At 63.4% G+C, this 26,437-nt stretch overlaps 1 protein-coding gene across 1 annotated transcript in view; it reads left to right on the top strand.

The window, feature by feature from the left end:
- The window catches only part of CROCC2 (ciliary rootlet coiled-coil, rootletin family member 2), a 59,703-nt gene that overhangs the window by 2,381 nt on the left and 30,885 nt on the right, over positions 1–26,437 (top strand). The window contains exons 2-13 of the mRNA XM_082466013.1: positions 9,406–9,556; positions 10,578–10,687; positions 12,569–12,675; positions 15,602–15,767; positions 19,832–19,935; positions 20,498–20,695; positions 21,858–21,954; positions 22,031–22,120; positions 22,274–22,462; positions 22,714–22,910; positions 25,260–25,404; positions 25,833–25,979. Coding sequence (XP_082322139.1) covers positions 9,406–9,556; positions 10,578–10,687; positions 12,569–12,675; positions 15,602–15,767; positions 19,832–19,935; positions 20,498–20,695; positions 21,858–21,954; positions 22,031–22,120; positions 22,274–22,462; positions 22,714–22,910; positions 25,260–25,404; positions 25,833–25,979 — 1,701 coding nt within the window. The remainder of the gene's footprint in view (positions 1–9,405; positions 9,557–10,577; positions 10,688–12,568; positions 12,676–15,601; positions 15,768–19,831; positions 19,936–20,497; positions 20,696–21,857; positions 21,955–22,030; positions 22,121–22,273; positions 22,463–22,713; positions 22,911–25,259; positions 25,405–25,832; positions 25,980–26,437) is intronic.

Genomic DNA, 26,437 nt, shown 5'->3' on the forward strand with positions numbered 1-26,437 from the left:
TGAAGTCTGAGGATGTGAAGCCGGGTAACCACCTGCCCCTGAGCATTGAGGGGTTTGAGACCCAGGGGTCACCCAGGACCCAATCTGAGGAAGTCCCTGGCAGGCTGGGATGAGTTGGTCACCCCGAATTGACACCTCCTTTTTCATTGATGATACTGGTCATTGTGGATCCTCTTTACGGTATTTTTGTCTTCTATTTCATTGATTTATATATTTATTATTCCTTTGCTTTTTAGTTCCTTGGGTTGTTGTTCTTCTAATTTTTTGAGATGCATGCTTAGCTCATTGATCTGCAGCCTTCTTTGTTTTAAAATTTTTTTTTACTTAAAAAATTGCGGTAAATTATATATACATAAAATTTACCATTTTCACCATTTTTAAGTGTACAGCTCAGTGGCATTAAGTACACTCACATTGTGCGGCATAGCCACCATCCAACTCCAGAACGTTTTTCATCTTCCCAAACTGAAGCTCTGTCCCCACTAAACACTCACTCCTCCTCCCCCGCCCCCAGCCCTGGCACCCACCATCCTCCTTTCTATCTCTATGAATCTGACTCCTCTAGGGACCTCATATGAGTGGAATCATACGATATTTGCCTTTTTGTGTCTGGTTATTTCACTTAGTATTATGTCCTAAAGAATCATCCATGCTGTAGACCGTGTCAGAAGGTCCTTCCTTTCTAAGGCTGAATAATATCCCATTGTACGGATGGGCCACATTTTGTTAATCCATTCATTTGTTCATGGATAGTTGGGTTGTTTCCACCTTTGGCTGTTGTTAATAGTGCTGCAAATATCTGTTCAAATCCCTGCTTTCACCTCTTTTGGGTGTATACCCGGAAGTGGGATTGCTGGATCCTATGGTAATCCCGTGTTTAATTTGAGGAACCTTCATACTGTTTTCCATAGTGGCGGCATCATTTTACATTCCCACTTTCTTCTTCAATGTATGCATTTCCTTCTAAACAAGGCTTTAGCTGCATCCCATAAATTTTGATATAATAAGTTTCATTATTACCCAGTTCAAACTGTTTTCTAATTTCCACTGTGGTTCCTTATTTTATCCCTGGATTATCTAAAGGTATAAATACCTTAGTTTTCAAACATATAGAGATTTTCAAGTTTTTCTTTACATCTAGTTTAACTATCCTGTGCTCAGAGGTTTCGCTTTGAGCGTCGTAAAGTGGAAAAGCTGATTAGCGTCTGCGCGGAGGCAGTCGGGAGGCAAACGGACGCCTGGATCTGGTTTCAGGGAAGAGCTCCATGCTGGGACTAGACGTCCGGGGCTGTTGGCATGTGGGTCACTGGGTGAGATCCCAAGGGGAGACTGTACCCAGGAAAAGACTGTACACCCACACCTAAAGATGGGGGAGGCAAGAAGGAACCAGTCAAGGGGACCAAGATGGGGAGGCCAAGGAGGTGAGAGTGACTGGGAGAGGGTTATGTCTGGAAACCTCATGAGGGGAGAGTTTCAGGGAGGAGGAAAGATCATCAGCACAAAGTGCTGCTAGTAGGTCAAGCAAAGAGGAGACATTGGACCACGGCATTCAACAACGTGGAGGTCATGGGTGACATTGACCCCAAGGGTACCTTGTGGGACGTTTAGGGGCAATACATTTTTTTAAGGTGAGGATAAATTATGACAGTTTGTGTCGACAAGAATGGTCTGATAGAGAGAAAAATAACTGGTACGTAAGCAATGAGGAAGGATTGCTGGAGCAATGTCCTTAGTACAAGAGAGAAGATGGTATGGGATGAGGTGGGGTGGGTGGGATGGGATAGGATGGGATGGGGTGGGATGGGGGGGTGGGATGAGTAGATATATGGATTAAAGCAGAGGCTGGCAAACTTTTTCTGGAGGGGGCCAGATGACTGATACATTAGGCTTTGCAAATCATAAAGTTTCTGTAGCAACTATTCAGCTCTGTCGTTGGAGCATGAAGGGGGTCACAGACAGTGTGTGAGCAAATGGATGTGGTTATTTTCCAAGAAAGCTTTACTTATGAACAAGCGGCAGGCCTGGATTTGGCCTACAGATAGAGTCTGCCGAGCTCAGGATTAGCGGACGAAGGGATAAAGGGACGTTTGGGTGGGTGGGGGAAGGGGCTGTCGTACAGATGGTGGTAGACGGTCGAGTGCGCGGGTGGGAGTGGTGGACCGGTGGTAGCTTGGAGAATGGATGGAAAGTCATTGTCCTCAAAGTGTGGGGATGACGGCGGAGCCCCATATTCTAGAAACTGGCCTTTGAGATGAAAACTCACTGGAGTTTCTTTTTTACTTTTGGTTGAAGTATTGCATGCGTACAAAAACGTGCAGACGTCCTAAGTGTGCAGCTTAACGGAGCCCATCGTGTGACTAGCACCCTCCCCAGTAGAGCGTTATCAGAATGCCAGAGGCCCCCTCCCCCAGCATAGGTTAGCCTTGCCCGCTTGGGAACCTTATAGAAATGGAGCCATATATGTGCGTGTGTATACACACACTCTCTTTGTACTACACCACGTTTGTGAAATTCACCCGGAATGCAGCACGTCGTTATCGTTTGCTGTACACTCGAGTGTGTGAATATGCTGCGCTTGGTGTTCATTTCATAGCTAATGGCCATTTGAGTGGTTTCATGAACAGCACCGCCACGAACATTCTGCTACATTATCTTTGGGGGCCATACGTATATGTTTCTGTTGGGTGCACACCCAGCCATAGCAGTGCTGGGTCACAGGTCTGCATACATCCAGCTTCAGTGAATACTGCCAACAGGTCTCCTAAGTGGCTGTATGGATGTACAGTGTGTGAGGGGCTGCCCCACATTGTGGCCAACACTTGGCATTTCCTGTCGTTTTCCTATTTAGCCATTATGGCGAATGCACAGTGGTATTGCATTATGGTTTTAACTATCATTTACCCGATGACTAATGAAACTGAGCACATTTCCTTGTGTTTATTGGCCCTCCAGACATCTTCCTTTGTGAAGTGTCTGCTCTACAATGTGCCCGTTTTTCTCTTGGGGTGCCTTCTCTTCTTATTATTGATTTGGATTTGATTGCATAATCTGGAAACAAGTCCTTTATTGAATACGTGCATTGCAAATATCTCCTGTGGGTGGCCTTTTCACTCCTGTAATGGTGCCTCTGAGGAACGGTTCATAACTTTAATACGGCACAATCTGTCCATTTTCCACCTTAGGTTAGTGCTGCTTGTGTGCTATTTAAGAAACACACTTTGCCTACTCCAAGGCACAAAGAGGTTCTTCTATGTTTTCTCTTAAAAGCTTTATTGGGTTACTTTCACAGTTAAATCTGCAATCCCTTCGGAACTGACCTCTGTGTACGGTGTGAGGTAGAGACCACCGCGCATTGCCTTCCATATGAATAGCCAGTGGACCTAGCCCCAGACTGAAAATCCCATCATCGCCCCACTGCACTGTGTGTCACCTTTGTCACTCACCAGTGTGTGCATGTGTCTGTGCACGTGTGTCTGCATGTGCATGCGTGCATATGTACTTCCAGAGTTCGTGACCTCTTCCGCTGGTCAGTTGGTCCTTATACCAGTGCTACCCTGTCGGCTTCGCTGTGGATCTGTGACATGTCGTTACATCTGGGAGCATAAGCTTCGTCTTTCTTCACGATTCCCTACATACTTTTGACTCTTCCATATGAATTTTAGAATCAGTTTGTTAATTTCTACAAACTAAAAACCCTGCTGGGATTTGGATTGGGATTTTATTGAATCTGCAGATTAATTTGAGGAGGACTGACCTCTTTACAATATCGTCTTCCATTCGTCCATTTACGTTTTTGCTAATTTTACTCAACATAGTTCTCAACGGAGCGGTCTTGCACATATTTTGTTATCACATTGGCTCCTAGGTATTTGATGTGTTGGGAAGCTATTACCGTTTTTAAAATGATAATAGCTGAGAAACCGGCTCTGTTTTGAGGGTCGCTCCATTCCCAGGCAGCTACAAAATGCTCTGTCGCTGATCTTCCAAACTCAGATCACCCACCCCCAGCCCAGGACGCCCTGCCGCTCACCTCTCCCTGGGTGTCGGCCCATCTACCCCACTGCTTCCGTGGCTCTCTGACGTCTTCAGAAGTAGGAGCTTCACAGTCTAACTGGCTGCTCTAGTAACTGCAGAGGGAGTGCTGGCTCCCTGGGCCCTCTGTGTCCTGCGTCCTCCCCTCCCCCCCCACACCTTCTCCACCCACGGGTTTTGTAGAGGTGCTTATGGTTTAAGGTTCCAAAGTGGGGAGGTCTGAGGAGGAGAGGGGGAAGGGAGAGGCACCGGGGAGAGGGAGGAGGTGCCGTCAGGAGGCCCGGGAGGGGTGGCACAGTCATGAAGTCGCACCTGCCCCTGGAGCAGAAAGGAGGGCACTGTGGTGTTCAGGTTCTGGAGCTGGCTCTGCCACTGACTGTCTGCCTCAGGGTCCCCATCTGTACGAGGGTGAGACAGGTGGTCTGGGGGGCTCCCCAGAGCCTGGGTGAGTGAGGGCCCACCCTTGGGACAGGAGCCAGGATCAGATGGGACATGTCTCCCTTCCTCGTTCAGAAGCGAAGATGGGGCGCCACCATCCTCACAGGGACATTAAAGGCCTTCAGTTACCTCTCCCGCCTCATGGCTCCCATGCACCCTCCTCCCCCAGCCCCGCACAGGCTGGACACCCATCCCGCTGCCTCTGCCTCCTCTGGCCCCTCCACCTGGACGCCTGACCTCTGTCCCCTCTGGCTGCTGGACTCTTATTTATCCTTCAAGGTCCAACTCAACTGCCACCTCCTCCCGGAAGCCTGTGTGGGCACAGAGGACTCAGTAGCAAACAAGATCGACAGGATGCTGCCCTTCTGTCATCCCGTGACATGAGTCATTTTTCAGTTGGTGATTCATACCTTGGACTTGGTTTTCAGTCCCTCTGGTAGTGACCTGTGTCTAAGCCTGCTTGTGTGCCAAGCATTGATGGTGCCGGCATGGGGACGCAGAGATGAATGAGAAATTGTCCCCCATCCCCAGTGCCTGCTTTCAGGCCTGGCCCAGATCGCCCCTTTATTGTTAGTTGAGGCCCAAACTACCACCCACAGAAGCCTGACCCGGCTCCTGGGGTGATGCCCAGGGCCCCAGAGGGCTCAACGGACGCACAGAGATCTGAAACTGGGCGGTGCTGAGACACAGCATGGCGGGGGCCAGGGGTCACCCCAGGCACAGAGGAGTTCTTTCTCCTAAGGAAATGGAGCCTGGCAGGCGGCCGCCCAGGCCCAGGGCCCTCTCTGCAGCCAGCCAAGCCACGGAAGGACGGCAGGCAGACGTCCGGTGGCTGGACTTGGCTGGAGGCCCTGTCCTCAGATGTGTTCTTCAAGCTGTGCCCATGCCTGGCGAGGGCCAAAGCCTGGCCCTGGGGTGCCTGGGGCCCTGCAGGAGTGCTGGGGAGGGTCTGAGGGGCAGAGGCGGAGGAGGAAGCGAGGGTTGGGCCGCCCCCCGTTCCTCTGCCTTCAGGGAGGGGACCCAAGGCCAACGTGCCTGCGGAGTCCTGATCTCGGGCCACTGGGAAGGTGCTGGGGGCCCACGGGCGGGGGCCCAGTCCCAACACTGCCACCGTGAGTGCAAGACCCTGAGCCACCCTTCCAGCCGAGGTGACAGGTATAAAACGGGTGCTGGGAAACCCCGAGAGGTGACGCCCTTCTCACGTCTCCATGAGCAAGGGAGCCTCTGCCTTCCGGCCGCCCCCAGGAGCCCCAGCCTCCCTCCTCGAGAGCCGGGCAGGCCCAGCTCCTGCAGCGCCCCTTGCAGCCACACGGTGGCACTGTTGGAGCTCCGCCACCCCAGACCCAGGCTGCTGGCCGGGCCCCCCGACTCTGCAGAGGGGCCCAGGATCCTGACTCGCTCGCGCTGCCCCTGCTCCCGCTCGTGGGAGCGCGTGGCCTGTGGCCTGGCTGAGTTGAGGTCCCCCGCTGGACACCCGCTCTCGCAGGGTGACTTTAAATGGGGCTTCTGGCGCCCCTCCCTGCCTTGCCACTGGGCTCATCTGGACCCACCCCGGGCCACCCAGGGCTCTCCGTCACTGGGCTCTGGGAATGGGGCAGCCTCCTCTTCCTTCCAGAAGTCGCTGGGCTCCTCTCCCTGGGGACCTGTGCCTGAGCAGCCTGCGCATTCAGAGGGGCCACTCGGGGGTCCGATGCTGGTCACCGGCACGGGAAAGAGCGAGATTGTTCTGTGTGGTTTGCGCTTCCGTCTTACAGCTCCACCCGCCCTCCCGAGCCGCCTCGTGTCCTCACCTGCGAGGGTGGAGGGCGGGGTCCCCCGAGCCGCAGCCCCCGGGCCCCTGGGACGCCCCACTTTCAAAGATGGAAACACACGGCTCAGGAGAGCAGGTGGCAGCCGGGGCTCAGGCAGCGCACCGGCAGGGGCAGAGCAGGGGCCGCAGCCCACCCCTCCCAGAGGGGAGCCCTTCTCCCATCCCGGTGGGAGAGAGGGGAGCCCAGAGTCCTCGGAGCGGAGACCCTCCCCATCCACACAGCCACACGGGGAGGGCGGCGGCGATGAAGGAGGGGCGGCCACCCCACTGGGGCGCACACACAGGCCCCCCTCTAGGGCTCACCGGGGGTGTCACGCAGGGGCTGTGACCTCCCTGAGGTCCTTAGAGGCCGGTTGAGCTGACGGGGAGGAGGACGCTGGGGACAGAAAGGAGGAGGGGACATGGTCAGGCTCAACTGAGAGTCTGAGGTCTTTTGGGGAACTGATGCCCAGCCCTGGTGTCCCCTCTGGCCAGCTGAGACTGCGAGGGGGGGAGGGGGCTTCTAGAAGTCTCCCAGTGCACTGCCCGGTCACAGGCAGACAGCACACCCCCACAAAGCTGGGCCAAAAACCCGACCCAGAGCCACCCCTGGCCCACAGGGCTGCAGGTGGCATCGCAGGATCCTGGGCGGGCGTGGGGGGAACCAAGCCCCAAGGCCAGAGGTTGGTGCAGGCCCAGTGACCCGCCCTGGGTGAAGGCCCCTCCCGCTCCGGGCCCCTCCCCGCTTCCCGTTACTGGGGGGGAGTGGGGGCGGCAGGAGGTGGGGCGGGGTGGGAGGGGGCAGCCCCAGGGCCTCCGCGCACCCCCGCCGTGCCGCCCCCGCTGCCTCCCTCGGCTCCAGCTGGGCCACGGCCCATCGCAGGCACCCGGCCGCAGCTGGAACCCATTACGCCCCCAGCTCCTCTTGGGACGTCTCGGCTAATAAGTGACCCTCTGTAAATGTTAGGAATGAGTCAAGTTTGTGCCGCTGCTGCTTTCCCGTTAGCGGGTGGCGCCGCGGACGCCCGGGGGAGCGGGGAGGGTGGTGTGGAGGGCGGAGGGGCAGGGGCCTTCCTGGCCTAGGAGGAGGCTTCCTGGACTTGACAGTCCCGCGGGCCTCAGGTGGCTCTCGCCTCCCCGTTGGGCCTCAGTTTCCCTGAGTGCAAAGAGGGTTCAGGGGACGATGGCTGAGCCCCTGCCAGCGACCTTTCCTCCCCTGAGGACAGGAGGGGCCCTGGTGGTCTTGGCGCCCCCTTCCTGGCTCTGCCCAGAAGGGGCAGTGGGCACCTCCGCCCCACCCCTCAAGGGAGGCTGCTCACCGCCCACCCAAAGTCATGCTGAGGGGGGTCCCCCAGGGGGAGTGTGGTCGAGGTGCCGCCCCAAGACCTCCCAGGGGACTCAAATCCCTACACGCAGGTGAAGGAAGACTGGGGTCCAGGTGAACCAGGGCCAGGGCTCTCACTCCCCGTGGGGGGCAGTGGAATTCAGTCCCGAGAGTTTGCTCAGTGTCTGCCCAGCACCGAGCTCCTGTTGGGATGGGAACGTGGCTTCACCAGGTGTCATGCAAGAGCCTGGGTCTCGGGGTGGCCCTGGCCACTCTGGTGCTGACGGAGGGGCAGGCCTTGTGTCCAGCCAGACGTGAGCGGAAGAGACCAGGCTGGGGTCTCAGGAGGAGGGGACGGGCTGAGATTGTACCAGGGCCGTGGGGTGGGGGGAGCAGGGGTGCACCCAGGAAGCCCTCCATCCCTACCAGCCCAGGCCTGAGGGTCAGAGCCAGGTGGAGGGGTCTAGGCCTCGAGAGGGTCTTCAGGGAGAGCTGGGAGGGTCAGAGGAGGACAGGCAGGTAGGAGGCTGTGTGGTGGTCACTCACCAGGGCCCTGGGCTGGGATGCAGATCTGGGGAGTCTCGGGGTGGGGGGTCTTGGGAAGCCAGGGGTGGGGAGGGGCTGGGCACATGGTGGTGAGTTTGAGAAGTCTGGGACCTTCGGGGGTGATGGGAGGACCCTGGTTTGTTGCCCTAGAGAGTCACTGGAGGGGACATCCATCTCCAGTACCCCCTGGGAAGCATCTGGTTACCCTCTACTATTTTCACTCACTGCCTGAAAACATGTCGCAAATGCAACAGGGCCGGTGGGCAGCTGTGGACTGTCCTGACTCCTGAGCCATCTTGCCTCGTTACCCTCTCATGTCCAGATGTTCATGCTGGTTTAGAATTGGCTGCCTCGGCCTGGAGCGTTCACAAGTTCCCCCCACGGTCAGCACCACGATAGACCTGGCGACAAAGGCCCCGCCCCGGCCCTGGGCTCTGGAGGGCAGCCCAGGCCCTCCCCCAGGTGTGCCATCCTCGTGGAGCCAAGAATGCCCAGGGACGAGGCAAAGTGCCAGCTCGAGCCCAAGACCCCAAGACCAATCTCTGGGTACCCAGGACCCAGGGTCTCCTACCCACGTCCAGGCCTATTCGGGCCTCTTCCACAGCCGGTCAGCTGCTCTAGACGGCTAGGAAGGAGGGCCGTCCCCACGAACCTCCCACTGCCCCTCCCGCGGCTCCCACCCTGCCCCGTCCCAGGGCCCACGTGTGCCCCTCCCAGTGGACGGGGAAGCCCCACATGGCTGGCCTTGTCCTAAAGGGGGTGTGTGGGTGGACCTTCTACCAGTTTCCCTCTACTGTTGTCAGCCCCTCCTGCCGTGGGGTTCTGGGCCGGCTGGGTGGGGTTCAGGCCCCTCCCTGCCAACCCCACTGTGAAAACTGGGAAGCTGCCTGCTCCAGGAGGGCCAGAGGCAAGAGCCTGCCTCCCAGCGTCCCCGGAGAGGTCCACCACGATGGTCAGTGCAGCCCCCGCAGAGGCGGAGCAGGGCTGAAGGGTGGAGCGAGGTGGTGCCCTAGGCTAGGAGTTCTCCGGACCAGCTCTTCTTTCCTCACCTGTGCTCAGAGCAGCGCCAGGATGGGCAGGGCGCACTCCCACCTTAAAAGGTGGGGAAACCAAGGCACGGGCCTTGGGTGACCTCAGCCTCGCCCAGTCCTCTCCAGGGCACTTTGCCACCGTATGGGAGCCCCGTGGCAGCCCCCACTAGCTCCAGTGGGTTCACGTGGGGCTCTGGCAGCTGGCCAGGGACTGCCCCAGGCATCTCTGAGCGGGTGTTTTTCAGAGGCTGGAGGACACCGTCCTGAGCCCCGTGGCCAGCAGAGAAGACCGGGCGCTGACCGTGCGTGGGGGAGGCTGGCAGGCCTCACCCATCCCCGTGCCTGCCCGCATCCGTGAGATTGTGGCTGGCAGCCTGGGCGAGGAGCCGCCGCAAGGTGAGGGGGGGCACCAGGGGAGCTGCAGAGCCGTCAGTCAGAGTCTAGCTTCAGGGAGCCAAGCCCCTCCCTGACCCCTGAGCGGGCTGGCCCCTCCCGGCCCATCATCTTCCCCTGTGCTAGGGCGAGAACCACACCTTCCCACGGCATCGTCCATGGGGCTCAGAAGCCGATCCCCACAGCACGCTCACCACTAGGCCACAGGGACCGTGCCCACCTAGCCCTGCGTTGGTCTGTCACACGTTTGTGCCCACCAGCCTCGAGTTCATCTATGTTCCTTTCTCGTTAGATGAGTGAAATCCTAAAGGTTGACACTCAGGAAGCGTGGGTGCCGGGCAGCCCCTGCCCGCAAGAGCTCTGCTCCCCCAGCGCCCGGGCCCCCTCGCGGTGCCCCCTCGCGGTGCCCTCTCGCGGTGCCCCCTCGCGGTGCCTTCTCGCGGTGCCCTCTCGCGGTGCCCCCTCGCGGTGCCCTCTCGCTGCCTGTCACGGCTGCGTGCGCGGCTGGGCCCCTGCACCGAGGCCACCCAGCCAGTAGGGCAGCCTGGCCCCAGAGTGTGCCCCGAGCCCCTCGTGCGGGGCACCCGAGACCCCGTTCTGAAATAAGGGGCTCTCCAGCCTCCTAGAGGAACTGGGGACCTCAGTGCGTGTGCTAAGGAAAAAGAAAGCCCACTGTGTGGTTAGAACAGCAGCTTACTTCTTGGGGGTGAGATCTGGTTACCCTGAGTCAGCAGTTCTCACTGCCTGATGGGGGTGTGGGATCCCCAGTGCCCAGGCCACCCCGCACACTCCGCTGTAACTGGTTTGGGGCTCACCCTGGGCATGGGTCTGTCCCGGGGTGAAACGTGACGTCCACTGACAGGAGAGGAAGGGCAGCCCGGGGCTGAGGTGCGGCCCCAGATCGGGGTCCCCCGGGTCAGTCCCGGCAGATCGGCAGATCGGCAGGCCGGCGGCGGGGACAGGGAGCCGGGCTGGGGGCTGGGGGCTGGCCTGGCCACAGGCTGACCTGCTGCTGTGCCTGCAGGGGTGCAGGAGCCGCCAGCCGCCTCGGCCCACGTGCAGGAGGAGCTGCTGGCCCAGGCGGGGGCCGAGCGGGACGAGCCGGCCGGCAGGTACCACGCGGTCAGCGAGCGGGTGAGTGTGCGCAGGGACGCGTGGCAGCCGGAGGGTGGCAGCCTGGCCCGGGGTGACCGGTGGATCCGTCAGCGAGTCTCAGGACGTGGAATGACAGTGGTCGGCCACGGCACAGCTGGACCCTGGGCGGTGGCTAGAGAAGCCGAGGAACTGGCCCCGCCCCCAGCCCCCACCCCCGACAGCCGAGGGTGGACGGACCCCGGACACGCCCTCGGCCCCTGGTCCTCTGTCCTCAGTGCCCTGGGCAGCCGCGGTGCCCTCCAGGGTGACTGGCTGCAGCAAGAGGCCGTTTGGTCAGGACCTGTGGGGCTGGGAGGGCCTCCCTGTGGACAGATGGGGAAACTGAGGCAGAAAGGTGACGAAACTTGCTAGGCCAGAGCCTCTGTCCCATGTCTGCCACCCCAAGACATGATGGCTTCTGAGGCAGGACTGGGCTGGGGTGCCCGGCCCACAGTGTGGGGCACTGGGAGCCCCTGTGTCTGCAGAGTCCCCCTGGTCTACGTGGCAGGGCAGATGACCCCACTTTCCAGATGAGGAAACTGAGGCTCAGAGCTAGTCCGAGTTGCCCAGGGCCACGCTGCCATTGTTGGGGCTGAGACCTGACTCAGGTCTTTCTCCGGCATGACCAGTGACCAGTGCCGAACGCCCGAGGGCCCTGGGTCAGCCTCGTCTCCTCCAGGGTTCCGAGGGCTTCCTGGGATAGGTGGCGTCACCAGCCCCACAGAGGGAGGGGCTCTCTGCCCCCACCCTGAACTGTCACACCTGTTCTCATCACCAGCCCCATCCCCGGGCAGGACTGGGAAGGCCCTCCTCATCCCAGGCGGGACCAGGAGCACTGCGGCGATGTCTCCCGCCCTCCCTGGGCCCTGCGTGGGGCGGGGGCGGGGGCGGGGATCTTCCTAGCACTGGGTGGGGAGATGTTGGGAACAAGAGGGCCTGTGGGAATAGAAGCCGCAGAAATCCTGCTGCCGATTAGGAAACCTCGTGAGTCAGTGAGCTCTGAACTCACAGGCCCACGCCAGCTCCGGCAGGCGGCTCAGCACCCCTTGTGAGGGCCACAGAGGGGCCCAGCCTCCTCAGGTTCCCCAAGCAGGTGGGCGGGGCAGATGGTGGTAGCGGGGGGCCACGTGGCTGTTCCGTGGGCGCCTCCATCCTGGCTAGACTCCCAGCCCCCGCCCAGCCCCCTCGGCTGGGCTGGACCCCCGGCCCCTCCTCTCCAATCCCACTGGTAGCTGCGGGGGCCACTCACCTCCCTGTACTCAGGCCCCATGTCGTGCCACACGGGTGCCCTTCAGCTCTCCTGACCTTCCTGCCTCAGCCCCCCACCAGCCGGCCTCCTCGGGTCAGGGCCCCCAGCACTGCCTTTTCCCCTCAGAGCCCTGGGTCCCCGTCTGCTCAGGCTCCAGCAGGCTCGGGGACTGGCCTGGCCCAATTTGGGGGGCTCCCCTCCCTGCCAGGCCCACTTACTGGGGGTGTGGTCCCCACCCATCCACTGGATGAGGGGCTGGGAGCAGACAGAGGGTCGAGCACAGGCAGGAGAGCAGCTGCAGGGGTGGAACCCCACGCTCACTCACTCCCATGGGGGTGACCCCAGGCCTGCTCTGCATCTCGGCCGTCCTGCCCCTTATGTGGCTGGACCAGAGCCTGGGCAACCCCTCCACCGGCCGTGGGCACATGGCACAGGGCCATGGCATGGATGGCTGCCTGCCTGACCCGTCTTAGCAGACCCAGCTCGACCCCAGCCCTTATCGCAGCCTGGCCCCCCCCAACTAGGGACCCCAGGGGACCCTCTCACCCGCCCCTGGGAGGGTTTTGTGCCAAAGCTGCCCAGCCCACTGGGCTTGGAAGTGTCCAGCCAGGTGGGTCAATGCCCCTCTCCAGCTGCAGGCCCGGCTGGAGGCCACTGAGGCTCGGCTGCGGAGGTCAGAGCGGGAGCACAGCGTCAACCTGGAGGAGGCCCTCGGCCGGCTAGAGGCTGCCGAGCAGAGGTGAGGCCGGGCAGGCAGGGCGGTGGGGGTGCAGGGAGCTCAGCCATCACTGCAAGGCAGCGGACGCCACTGTGCTGCAGGGCTGTTGGCACCTCTTCCCAGGTGACTCCAGGGCAGAGCAGCACGGGGAGGAGGAGCACGGGAAGGAGGAGCACGGGGAGGAGGAGGAGCACGGGGAGGAGGAGGGGCACGGGGAGGAGGAGGGTCTCGGGGAGGAGGAGGAGCTCGGGGAGGAGGAGGAGCTCGGGGAGGAGGAGATCGGGGAGGAGGAGGAGCATGGGGGGAGGAGGGGCTCGGGGAGGAGGAGCACGGGGAGGAGGAGGAGCTCGGGGAGGAGGAGGAGCACGGGGAGGAGGAGGGGCTCGGGGAGGAGGAGATCGGGGAGGAGGAGGAGCATGGGGGGAGGAGGGGCTCGGGGAGGAGGAGCACGGGGAGGAGGAGGAGCTCGGGGAGGAGGAGGAGCTCGGGGAGGAGGAGGGTCTCGGGGAGGAGGAGGGGCTCGGGGAGGAGGAGGGGCTCGGGGAGGAGGAGGAGCTCGGGGAGGAGGAGGAGCACGGGGAGGAGGAGGGTCTCGGGGAGGAGGAGGAGCTCGGGGAGGAGGAGGAGCTCGGGGAGGAGGAGGAGCACGGGGAGGAGGAGGGGCTCGAGGAGGAGGAGGAGATCGGGGAGGAGGAGGAGCATGGGGGGAGGAGGAGGAGCACGGGGGGAGGAGGAGCTCGGGGAGGAGGAGGAGCTCGGGGAGGAGGAGGAGCTCGGGGAGGAGGAGGAGCACGGGGAGGAGGAGGGGCTCGAGGAGGAGGAGGAGATCGGGGAGGAGGAGGAGCATGGGGGGAGGAGGAGGAGCACGGGGGGAGGAGGAGCTCGGGGAGGAGGAGGAGCTCGGGGAGGAGGAGGAGCTCGGGGAGGAGGAGGAGCACGGGGAGGAGGAGGGTCTCGGGGAGGAGGAGGAGCTCGGGGAGGAGGAGGAGCTCGGGGAGGAGGAGATCGGGGAGGAGGAGGAGCATGGGGGGAGGAGGGGCTCGGGGAGGAGGAGCACGGGGAGGAGGAGGAGCTCGGGGAGGAGGAGGAGCACGGGGAGGAGGAGGGGCTCGGGGAGGAGGAGATCGGGGAGGAGGAGGAGCATGGGGGGAGGAGGGGCTCGGGGAGGAGGAGCACGGGGAGGAGGAGGAGCTCGGGGAGGAGGAGGAGCTCGGGGAGGAGGAGGGTCTCGGGGAGGAGGAGGGGCTCGGGGAGGAGGAGGGGCTCGGGGAGGAGGAGGAGCTCGGGGAGGAGGAGGAGCTCGGGGAGGAGGAGGGTCTCGGGGAGGAGGAGGAGCACGGGGAGGAGGAGGGGCTCGGGGAGGAGGAGATCGGGGAGGAGGAGGAGCATGGGGGGAGGAGGAGGAGCACGGGGGGAGGAGGTGCTCGGGGAGGAGGAGGAGCTCGGGGAGGAGGAGGAGCTCGGGGAGGAGGAGCTCGGGGAGGAGGAGCTCGGGGTGGAGGAGGAGCTCGGGGAGGATGAGCTCGGGGAGGAGGAGGAGCTCGGGGAGGAGGAGGGGCTCGGGGAGGAGGAGGAGCTCGGGGAGGAGGAGGAGCACGGGGAGGAGGAGGAGCTCGGGGAGGAGGAGGAGCACGGGGAGGAGGAGGAGCACGGGGAGGAGGAGGAGCTCGGGGAGGAGGAGGAGCACGGGGAGGAGGAGGAGCTCGGGGAGGAGGAGGGGCTCGGGGAGGAGGAGGAGCACGGGGAGAAGGAGGAGCACGGGGAGGATGACCACCCCAGGGCCTCAGGCGAGAGTGCAGGTCCCACAGGTCACGGGACCTCCCTGGCCCTCTGCTCCCTCATGTGTCACCCCCAGGCCCCCGACACCTGCTGAGGCTGGGGCTCTGGCCTGTACTACAGGCAGGTCGCCTGAGCTGCTCATGGCCCTCGGCTGGCCTTGCCAATCCTGGGGGTCCAGGGGTTCTCCCCTCAGTCCCACTCTTCTTCACACTCTGGCCCTGACTCCCAGGCCCCTTTGGCTTCAAGCCACTCTGATTTCACTATCAGGCTCACTTGCGCACCGTTGGTAAATGTGTGTCACATCCCAGCCCCCCGGAGGTAGCCCCAAGCCCCAGGACACAGCCCCGGAAGGGAAGGGCATCTCTCCACGTTCCCTGCAGGGAGGCCAGCGGGAGGGCTGAGCCTCCACTCCACGGCCAGCTCCGTCTCCAGACCTGGGGGAGGTTAAGCCATTTGTGGAAGACTTCCCGGACTTGGTTCATCCTCAGGGACTCTGGAAAAGGAAGAAAAGTGCTGAGAAGCATTTTGAAAACCCGTTTTGGAGAAGCGGGGTGGAGGGTGTGGGTAAATAAGCCGAGAGGAGCTGATGCCCCCAGAGCGGAGAGGAGCAGGGGAAGTCCCCGTGGCCTCGCAGCTAGCCGGGGGTGCGGGCTCCAGCGGGCTTGGGGTCCCCGACTGCAGCCACGTGCAGGCCTGCCCTGGGTGGAGAGAGACGCCCACGGTCACAGAGGGGCTGCCCCCTCCACGGGCAGGCCTGACTCCCTCTCCCCCCGCGCTGCCCGGCAGGGTACCCTCCCAGCCCTGCTACCCTCGGCCAGGCTCCCTAACTGTCTTGCTGGTCTCGGGGTCCCCACCCCCACACCCTGGAGTGAGGAGCCAGCCACAGCTGTGCGGCGGAGCCGGGGGGGCTCAGAGGAGGAGGAGGTGGGGAGAGCAAGCGAGTCAGAGCAGGAGGGGCGTGCCGGGGTGGCACCCAGAGGCTGGCCCCCGTTTGCGGGGCCACTGAGGACCGCTGCAGGTGGGCAGCGCCTCTTAGGGGCAGTCTGGGGGCTGCACAGTCGAGCTGGGGTCGTCTGGGCCCAGGAGGTTCGGGGCCTGGCTGTCTGAGCCCGTCCGTAAGGAGAGGCCGCCCGCCCATGGCCACGCCGCTCCGTCCCCGCCTGTCCAGGAGCACCGGCCTCTCCCAGGTGAACGCCCTCCTGCGGGAACAGCTGGGACACATGAAGAAGGCCAACGACAGGCTGGCCGAGGAGCTGGCCGGGACGACGGGCAGCGTGCTCCGTCTGCGGGCTGAGCTGGAGCTGCGCGAGAGGCAGCGCTGGACCCAGAGAGAGGTGCTCCCGGCTCTCGCCCGTGGGCAGGGGGATGCCTGGTCTGGTGCCCGTGGCCGGGGTCGGGGTGGGTGGCAGGAACCGGGAAAGGGTAAGCTGGCTTCCGCCATGGCCCCTCCCGGGGGCACGGCCCCTGGCCTCCTGCCACACTATGTCCCCCACTCGGCTTGGCCACATTAGCCTGCGGGGTGGGGGATACCGCGTGGGAAGACCCCCGCTTTGAGAGAAGGACCACCTGGCTGGGCTTGGAAAGTAGAGTGAGGGCCGAGCCCTGGCTCTGGCATGGCCGCCCTGCTCTAGCGAGAAGAGTCTCCGCAGGCCCGACTCGTGGTCAGACTCAGGAGCCTGGGCCACACCACGGCCCCCCACTCCCGGGCCAGACCAGCAGGGCCCACGCAGCCTCCTCTGAAACCCGCAGCCCTGGGCCACGGGGTCAGGGCACAGGGCTCCAGGCCTCAGCCTTGCTGGGGGGAGATGCTGTGTTGACCATCCCAGGGTGGTCACCAGGGCAGGACGTCCAGCTTGAGGTAGGGGACATACTTGAGGGTCACCCCACGCCTCTGCCTGCCCACATCTTCCCCGCTGGGCTTGCCACCTCTGCTCCGATCGTCCCTGGATGTCCCCACGGACCTCCCAGCGTCTGCCGCGGGCCCCATGGGCAGAATTTCTCCCCAGACGTGGCAGGAGCAGAGGCCGAGCTGGTCCCTGGGTGCCTGGGCCTCAGGCTTACCCTGCACAGGTGTCCCTCGGACAAGCCCATCTCAGAGGGGCCATGTCGGCACTTCCCACACGGATCGGGCAGAGCGGGAGGCCCAACCCCGCTGTGTGGACAGAGCCCCTCCTGCTGGACCCCTGTTCCGATCAGAAGCCGAGTGGCCCCTCCTGCTGCAGCCACCCCTGCACGGGGACGGGAGGGTATCAGGGGCGCCAAGAGGGAATGCGTTTGTCATCACAGGGTGGTCGTCGATGGCCAGGCTCCCGCGTGGGGTTGGGGAGACATGGGAGACACATCACGCCCCCTCCTTGGCCGCTAGGGAAACAAATGCCCTGGAGACAGGCCTCGGGTCCAGTTTGGCACTGGTTTATCGAGGGTCTTTATTCCACCTTGGCCTTGAAAACGACTCTCGCTGGCTGGCGGCTCTTCCTGTCAGCGCCTTAAAGACACCCTTCCTCTGTCTGCTGGCCCGCCATGGAGGGCATCGTCTTCTTGCTCTGGCCGCTATGAGCGCTTGCTCTTGCTGTGACTTTGCATTCTGCCGGCTTCCTGTGCTGTGCCGAAGACGTGCAGATTTCTTTTTGTTTATCCTGCTTAGGACTCATCAAGATGCTGTTCTTCCCTTGTCCTTGGAAAGCAGCCGCTACCTCCTTCAGTGTCACCCAAGCCCCTCTCTCCCCTGCCCTCTCCCGCCCCGTGGACCTTACCCATCCCCGTGCTCCCTCCCACGCTTCTTAACCTCCCAGACTTTCCTTCCTTCTATCCCCCTGGTCTATGTGGTAGATAACTTTTTCAAATCTACCCTCCTGGTCATCAATTTTCTCTTCTGGTGTCCAACCTCTGTTAAACCTGCCTATTAGGCTTAAATTCTAAACGTTGTATTTTTCATCTTTAAAAATTCTGACTTTTATTCAGGATATTTTCCAGATATCTTACTCTTAACTGGTATTTTCAAGCCTCTCGTGTGTTTATTGATGCATATTAGAAAACAGTTATTTTGTAGTCTGTGTCTGATGTTCTAATATCTGAACTTCTTCAAAGTGTGAGTCTATTGTTTCTGCTAGGTCTTGGTCATGGTGCTGTGTTTCCTTGTGTCTTTGGTGGTTTTTTAAAAAATTTTTTTAACTAAGAGCTGCGTGTTATCCTTGGGACTCTGAAAATTCTTTGAAACCTGGAATGAATGTGGTATGTTCCAGAAAGGATTGTCATTTGCTTAGGACAGTTTCTTAGGGGCTCTGACGACCTTTGGGCCACATTGAAGTAAATTTTCAGCTTTATTATTTTTTTTAAACCACCCAGGTTTTGTGAATCCAGGCTGAAAACTGCACCAAGGCTAACTTGTGGTTCCAAAACCACAGGGAGATTTTTTTCCTTGCTGTCTTGGTCCCTCCAGGCCGCTGTAGCAGAAGTACCCCAGCCTGGGGGCTTGTCCACAAACATTTATTTCTCACAGCTCTGGAGCCTGGAAGTCCAAGATCAAAGTCCCAGGCCCTTCAGCTGCTGGTGAAGACCGCTTCCTGGATCACAGAACGATACCTTCTGGCTATAAGCTCACATGGAGAAGGGACTGGACCCTCGTGGGGCCTCTTTTATAAGGACACTAACACCAATCCTGAAGGTGGAACCGGAAAGCCCCGCCTCCAAATACCATCATATTGGGGATTAGGTTTCAACATGTGAATTGTGGGGGACACGGCACCTCTTTACAGCGCCCTGCAGGCAGGTGTGTGTGTGCACGCGCGTGTGTGTGTGTGTGTGTGTGTGTGCTGGTTCACGGCACCTCCTTACAGCGCCCTGCAGGCAGGTGTGTGTGCACGCGCGTGTGTGTGTGCATGTGTGTGTGTGCATGCGCGCGTGTGTGTGCATGTGTGTGTGCGTGTGCTGGTTCACCGTCCACGGCACCTCCTGACAGCGCCCTGCAGGCAGGTGCGTGTGCACGCGTGCGTGCTGATTCGCCCGTCTCTAGCACACCTTACTTGGAGTGCGGCTTGGGGGATCCCTTCCACGTGTGAGCAGACTCCCCCTTGGGTGGACCTTAAACTTTCCTCTCTGTCCCCAGAGCCCCTGTGGTCAAGGAAACATGTTCAAGTTACTGTTTGGCAAGTCCCTCTCGAGTCCCTGAGTTTACTGGTTCCTGGCTTGCGTGTCCCTTACCATACCGGCCGCCCAGCCTTGCATTCAAGAAGTTGTAAAGTCCGGAATCTCATGTATGCCGCTGTCTTAGCGGGCAGGCGGGGCAGGTGTCCGCTCTTCCATGTTAGCAGGAGGGATGTCTAATCGCTGCTCTTCGATGATCACAGTCGGGGGGTGGGGTGCAAGTATACACAAGGCTCTGGCACCAGGCGCAAAGGGCGTTCCCTACCCAAGGTACACAGCAGAGTGTTACTGGGCTCGATGGGGGGCCCCTCAGATGGGGGCTCCGGGGAGGGCGATCGGCGAAGGCTTCATGAAGTGGCAGGTGAGCGTGTGGGTCCTGAGTCGGAGGACCGGCAGCACTTGAAAGCACTTTCTTTGTTTGAAGCAACATTGAAAAGCCGCAGGCGGGGCTGTAACAGGCAGGAGGGGCCGTGGGAGCACTGGGCGTGGTGGTGAGCCCTCCGGGGGTCCCTGGAGGTCAGTGTTCAGGACACAGCCCAGTGCAGGGGCTGGGAAGGTGGTGGGGAGACTCAGGACCTTCTGGGCTTCGGCTTAGTTCCCTGCAAGGCTGGCGCCACTGACCGCACGTGACTCCATCCCACTCCTGTCCCCAGCTCTCCCCCCTGTCCCCTCCCCGTTCACAGCCCAGCAGTGGGCTCCCACTGCACCTTACAACCTCGTTCACTCTGCCTGTTCTAAGGGTGGCTTCCCCACCCCTACCACTGCATGGGCTCCTACTGGCAGAGGCTCCTGCCTCCCTGCCACCTTGAAGGGCCAGGCCCCACTCGGGACGTCCTAGGAGCCCTCCGAGAGTAAGCGCTGCTCTCTAGGTCCTGGAGGAGAAGGAAAGGCCTGTTTCCTTGTGTCGTTCTCCCCACCCCCCAGCTGGAGGGCGGGAGCTGAGTGCTGCCCACGGCCCCATGGGGGGACCAGGCTGAGTGGGTCCTGGTTCTGGAGCTGGGAGTGGTCATCTCCCCAGGTCCTCTGGCGGGGGGAGCAAAGCACTGCCCCCCGGGGAGGGGGGTGAGTTGCATTGCTCAGGAAGGTAAGCCAGTGGGGTAGGGGCTGCATGCAGGAGGGTAGCGATGAGGGTCTGCTCTCCGCCCCCTTGGAGCCGGAGGAGCGGATTGTGGGGCGGGTGAATGGGGCCGCAGGGCTCCCCTCACCCCTCAGCACTGGCCTCAGCCTGCAGTGGACGCAAGCCTCTTGCTTTCAGACCCAGCGAACTCGCGCGGGGCGGCACCAGGATGTCCTCCTCCTGCAGAGACAGGTCACCGCCCTCCGTGGACACCTGGCTGAGCTGCGTGCGGCCACCGAGAGGTGCGTGCCAGCCACCCTGCCCACCCAGAGCCAGGCATGGGCTCCATCAGGGTCGGGGAGAAGGGCACCTGATGCCGGGCCCAGGCATCGGGCCCGCCACGCTCCTCCCACGGGTGGCCCGATGGGAGTGGTGGAGACGGCAGGAGAGGTGGGCCGTGGAGGAGATGGACGGATGGACAGAGTGAGGCAGGCAAGGGTGCAGGGGAGAGAGGAGAGGCAGGCCAGCTAGGGAGATGCAGCGCGAGGGGGCGGTTCCACACGCACGGACTCTGGCTTCCCTCCGACCCTTGCCGGGAACCTCGCACGGTCTACCCCGGGCCCTTGAGGCTCAGAGGGTGGAAGTGCTGCTCAAGGAGGACAGCCTGTCCTGTCCGGCCTGGCCCAGCCCCTGCTCACCCCTGCCCCGCTGAGATGGCACCCGGCGGGGCCTCTCCTGAGGATGGCGCAGGAGGGGCCTGCCGCAGGCCTATCACCAGACCCGGCCTCTGCCACCCAGCGTGGAGCCTCCAGGCCGAGCCCAAGACAGCCCGGGGCTCAGCCGAGTGCCGCCCTTGTCTCCCAGGGGCCTCGCTGACATGCGAGCGGACGCGGCCAGGACGGCCCAGCGCCTGCACACGGCCTGCCTGAACCTCGGTTCCAACCTGCGGCTGACGGCCAGCCGCCCAGCCAGCGCCCTGAAGCAGCAGCTGCAGGACAAGGTGCGGGAGATGCTGCAGCTGCAGGGCCGCTGGGACGCCGAGAAGGTGGCACTCCAGGCCAGGTGGGTGCAGGAGGTCAGGGGTGGGGGGCGGGGGCGGGGGCGGGTCGCCGCGCCCGCCCATCTGCCCAGCGGCTGCGGGTCTGGGACTTCACTCTCGTGCAGTTGTAACTCCTGATTTCACCCCACACCCTGACACTGGGGCACTTCCCCTGATGCCGCCCACGGCTCATAAACTCCATCTCATCGCAAAGGCAGGCGGGCCCAGACGTCCTTACCCACCACCCCCTGGAGGCAGAGCTAGCGCCCTGAGACTGGGCGCGGCCCTGTGAACACTGCCCTGGGGGCACTCGGACCGGTTCCCCGTGGCTGCTTCCAGAAGTGGAATTTTCAGGCCTAAAAGCATATCCTGCCAGGGGTGGGCGCTTGTTCTGAGGGCCCCCAGAGGGGCCGGGGTCCAGTCCCAGTTATCGTGGGAAGTTCCGGACACGGAACTCACGTGTGGCGCTCGAAGGTCGCGTGAGGACAGCTTCTGCAGGAAACAGGAGGCAGCTCCCAACGCTGCCACGGGCCTCTGTTCCACGGGACCTGGGGCTCACGTGGTCACAAACGCCCTCGGGGCCAGCTGAGTCCCACACGCCCCAGCGGGCCCGGGGGAGAGCCACGGCGGGCCCGGGGGTACGGGCGGGCCAGCACAGCCCGAGGGCTCAGCGCCCGGGGCCTGAGCCGAGTGATCTGGGCCCACGGGAAGGGAGGCCCGGGTGCTGGGGGCAACCAGGGGTCTTTGAGAAGAAGGCAGTTCCCGGGAAGGAAAGACAATACCACCATTAGACTTAACGGTGGCAGAGGAGTTCCAGGGAGAGGGACCGGCCGGGACAAAAGCCCAGAGGTGAGCGCGGCACCTGCCACACCCCAAGGACAGAGCAGGGCCTTGGGAAGCCACGCTGTGGGGCTAGAGAGCTGAGTCAGGGTCAGAGCGGGGGCCTTGAGTGCTGCCCTCGGGCTCTGCGCTTTACTCTGAGACAGCGGGAGCCACTGCAGGTTCTAGGGCAGAAGAGAGGTGTCTGACAGGCGTGGGACTAAGGCCCACGCAGGCAGAGGTGGCCGAAGCCAGCAGGCAGGCCGCACCCCAGGAGGAGGAAGACGGGGCCAGGGGGTTCCAGGGCCCGCCGGCGACCCGGGCTCTGTTCTCTGTGCTGACGACCCCACCCCGACTTCCCTCCAGACTCTGGGAGCAGACGTTGCTGGTGGGGAAGCTCACAGAGCAGAACACGGACAAGGAGAAAACCATCGCCTCCCTCAGAACAGAGGTTCAGGAGCTGGTGCGTGGGACTGGGAGAGGGGCGGCTCGCGGTGGGGGTATCCAGGCCCCCCTGAGCAGCCTTCCCCCGCCAGCAGGAGTCCCATCACAGTGGAGGCCGGCCAGCCCTGGGAGGCTTGAGGGCTGAGGTCGAAGCCCTGCAGCTCACCTTGGACAGAATCACAAAGGTGCGGGCCCGTCTCGGGTCCTTCCCGTGTGGAGCAGCGAGGGGCTGCAGGGTCCTGGTGGCTCGAGCTGGCCCGTGAGATGGTCTGGAAGGACCCATCCGACCTCAGCCCTGAGCTCTCTCCCCTCCACCCCTTCCTCTCTGCGCCCTGGAGGTGGCGCAGGCAGACACCGGGTGCCCGGAGCCAGCCTGGAGCGGCAGCACTGAAGGCCAGGAGGCGCAGGGCCAACCAAGGAGCCCCCCACGGGCCGCGTCGCCCCCACAGGCCTGCTCCCCGGCCGCCCTGGACCCTGCGCTGCGGGCTGTGCAGGTGGCCATTGAGAGGCGGCGGCAGCGGGAGCAGGTGGGCGGCCACAGAGGCAATGCTGTGCCCCATCCCCGCCGGAGCAGAGCCACAAAGCCCACCAGGCTGAGAAGGGCAGCGACAGGGCCGGCCTGTGTCCCACCAGGCGCCTGCCCCTGAACCCCACTCCCCGGGGAGGGCCTCCGGTCAGAAGCGCATCCTTTCTCGGGCAGTGGGGAGCCCCGCTGGCTTCTGTGGTCGAAGGCCTGGCCAGGCCACGGGGCTCACGCCACGCTCCCTCTCGCGGGCAGGAGCTGCGCCGGCGGCTGGAGTCCTCTGAGGCAGCGGCCGCCGGGCTCCACGAGCAGCTGTCCGAGAGCCAGCGGGAGCTGCGGGCCTCGCGGAGGCTCCTGCAGGAGCGGGGGCAGGAGCAGGCCCGGGGGCGCCAGGACCTCCTGGGCAAGCTGGGGGCGCAGCGCTGCCGGGAGTCCAGCGAGCTCCCGGGGAGGTGAGGCTGGCGGGCCGGGCTCACTTGCTCCACGATGCCCCCCGCAGGAGAAGCGAGGGCCATCTCCCAGACAGGAAGTACTCCTGGCCCGAAGGCTGCCTCCTCGCCCCTTCGCCCCCCAGCCCCTGCCTGCACTGAGCACACCCCCTCTTCCCTCGGCTGCGCCCGTCTGGGCTGTGTCTCCCCAGGACTCACCTTCCCAAAGCCCAGGCTGAGCACGTGGCTGCCCCTTGGCCTGCATCCCAGGCTCCCGGCTGCCCGGCCCATTTCCACACTCCCCTGCTGGGAGCAGGCTGTGCTCTCCCCCACCTCCCCGCTGGCTGCCAGGACTCCTCCGGGGGTCTTACCCAGCCTTCACAGGTGGTCCAGAAAACCCCAACTCCCGCCCCATCCACTGGGGTGGCCCCGCGTGCCTTCCTGGCCTGTCCTGCGGATCTGGTGTTCCATGGTGCGGTCGGCCATGAGGCTGTCTGGATTCTTCCGTGCACGTCTTACTGCCCTGGGGCTGGTGGGGGTGAAGGACATGGAAAGGAAATCCCCCAGGATTTATAGTCCTGAGTGAGAGGCTCGGTGGATCTTCCCAAATCCACACACTGCCTGAGCCGGGAGATGGGGCGCGGAGTGGGCTGGCGGCCCAGGAAGGCTTCCTGCAGGAGGGAGCGGTGCAGGGGCAGCCAGGACCACCTCCTGTGCGTCCCCTCGCTCACCCGGGGGGCTGGGACCGCAGGTCCCTCGGGGCTGCCCCTTCTCTGGGTGTCCTGGCAGTTCACCCGGGTCTGAGACAGGAGCTCCAAAGAATAAATTAACCCCAGTCCCGCTCCTGAAAAACGCACGGGAGATGGGCAAAGAGATGGGAGCAGTGGGTTCAGCCTGGCACAGGGGCCCGGGAGCGGAGGAGCCAGGGAGGGGCCCCAGGAGGCGGGAAGGGCCTTGCCAGGAGGAGACAGGAGCAGAAGTGGGACACAAAGCAAGGCAGGCGGGGCCACCTCACCACCCCAAGGAGCAGAGGTCACGGGGGGCCGCGGGGGAGCCGTTGGCAGGGGCACCACCCTCACAGCCGTGGCTTTGGCAGGGCTGGTCTGGCCGCAGCGTCCTGGGGGCTGGGGGGAGGGGCAGGCTGGAGTGGCCCCTCAGCACCGGGGGAGGAGGGGCTGAATCCCAGGGACATTTGGGAAATGGGGCCTCAGGACTCGGTGCTTCAGAGCACGGCCGGGGGAGAGCTGCTGAGACTGCAGCTCTGGCTGGTGGGTGACCAGCAGAGGGGACCTGGCAGGGGGGGCGGTCAGCGGTAAGCACAGCTTTGACAAGGGTCGGCCGTCAGGGGAGGTGAGCAGCACAGGCAGACCTGGAGCCGTGGGGTTCCCGTCGGGCAGGCGCCCCCTCCTCCCCGCTGGGCTCTGCAGAACTGGCGGAGCTTAGCCTACAGGTGCAGAGGCCGAGGGCAGGGATGCCCCGGGCGCAAGGCCCTCCAGGGCTTTAGGGACCCCCACAGGGCCACCAGGAGACAGGCAAGCCCGCAGGTGGCCGCCCCAGGGGACAGGCCAGCCAGGGGCCAAGCCGCTGGGTCTTCTCACCCCTCCCCACTCGTCCCTGAGCCCCGAGTGGCCTCCACGACCCCCGCCCTGTCTACCCTCCCGGTACTCGGCCGAGGCTCGAATGCGCCCAGTGAGGGTCCCTTGGCTGCCCTCCCTGGCTGCACGCCCGGGACCCCCCAGCTTCTCCTCCCCTGCTCCCGGAGAGAAGGCCGCTCTGGAGGAGGTGGTGGAGGAGCTGGGGGGCAAGGTGGATGCTTCCCGCCACGGGGCAGCAGAGTCCGGAGGCCGGGAACCTCCCGCGGGGGGCGGGCCAGAAGGAGGAGCTGGTGAGGCAGGGCGAGCAGGGCCGGAGGGAGCTGGAGAGCAGGCGGCCGGCCACCAGCGGGCTGTCCTGTCTCCTCTGGGCCCCGGCGTCCTCACCTGCTCATGGGACCTCTCCTTCACCAGCCTCATCTCAGGGGTCGGGGTGCCTAGCGAGACAGCAGGCCCCCCACCACAGCGGCCAGCCCCCACCGCCACCCAGACACCCCCTCCAAGTCCAGCCCAGCGCCACCCCCGGGGCAAATCCTCCACCCTGGGCCCAGCCGAGATGGGTGCCCCAGCGTGTGCGCACGCGCTCCCACCCAGGCGTGTCGGCCAGGTCTCCGCTGACAATGCCACCCCCAGCCAGGAACGGCTCAGCAGTTCCTGGCCTGCGGGGCGAGCCACGCTCCTCTGGGGCCCCTGGGCTTGGAGGGAGCTGCCCTGCCTGCTGGGCCCCCATCTTGCCCTGAGGCGACCTAGCGCCCTCTGCCCTCTGGTTTCCGGGTCTCAGTCAAGGGCGCCTGGAGCAGCTGGAGGAGAAGGTCTCGGGGCTCAAGAAGGAGCTGGTGTCGGTCCAGGAGGTGCTGAACACAGCACGGCTGCAGAGGGACGTCCTGGAGAGCGAGGGGGAGGCTCTGCGCAGCGCCCTGGCCCGGGTACGCCCTCCGCTCCTCTCTCTCGCGGCCGCTCGCCTCCCTCCCCGCTGCCTGGGCCCTCAGGCCGTCCTCATACCCCCAAGCTCAGCGGTGGCCTCCTTGGTCCCTGGCCAGTGGGCAGCGGCCCACCTTCCCTGAGCGCTGGGCACACCTTCCCTCAGGGTGCCCCCTCCCTCGGTCGCCCTGTCACCTCTCCCGGCTGCAGCCTGGTACCCGGGGGCCACCGTCTACCCCAGAGGCCTCACCACTGTGGGCCCCCTTCCACCAGGCCCCACCCAGAGCTCCGGCTCGCACACCTCCGTGATGCGGGGCTCACTCCCTCCCCAGCACTAATAGCGCTGCCCAGGGGAAGCTCTGCCCATGAACCTGAAAGTCCCTCCCTGGCTTCCCTGCTGGGATGCCCTCTGCTCCCCCCCGCCCCACCCTAGGCCGAGTCCAGCAAGACCGACCTGGAACTGCTGGTGAGCCAGCTCAAGGCGGAGGGGGTGGAGCAGAGGCGCTCCCTGGCTGAGATGGCCGCCCTGATGGAGGGGCTGACTCGCGACAAGGGCTCCCTGAGCCACCTGGTCCTGCAGGTGAGACGAGGGCCCAGGGGGACCGGCCTGGCCTGAGCCTCGCTTCCCCATCGCGGCTGTGAATCCCTGCCCTGCTCCCTGAGCTCAGGGCCCTCCTTTCACCCATCCTCACCCCTCCTGGACTTGGGGGCTGAGGGGGTGGGTGCGGGGCCTGCCCATGGACCCCTCCCTGCCCTCTGGCGGCAGCTGGAGCGGGTGCTGACCCAAGAGCGGGCGGGTGCCCGAAAGCAGCTGGCGCGGGCAGAGCAGCAGCTGGAGCTCGTGCGGGCCGCGAGGAGGGGCCTGCAGCGGGCCTGCGATCACCTGGAGGAGGGGCTGGAGGGGCTGGAGGGGCAGGCGGCCCGGCTCCAGCACGAGTGGGCCCAGCTGCAGGAGCAGGTGGGCCAGGTGAGGGGTCTGCGGGGCTCCGGGCTCCCAGCCCCACCCAGCAGGGCCACCGCTGCTTCTGGGGTGGCCGG

The sequence above is a fragment of the Balaenoptera physalus genome (genome assembly GCF_965194825.1).
Source record: "Balaenoptera physalus genome assembly, chromosome: 6".
NCBI classification, from domain to species: Eukaryota; Metazoa; Chordata; class Mammalia; order Artiodactyla; family Balaenopteridae; genus Balaenoptera; species Balaenoptera physalus.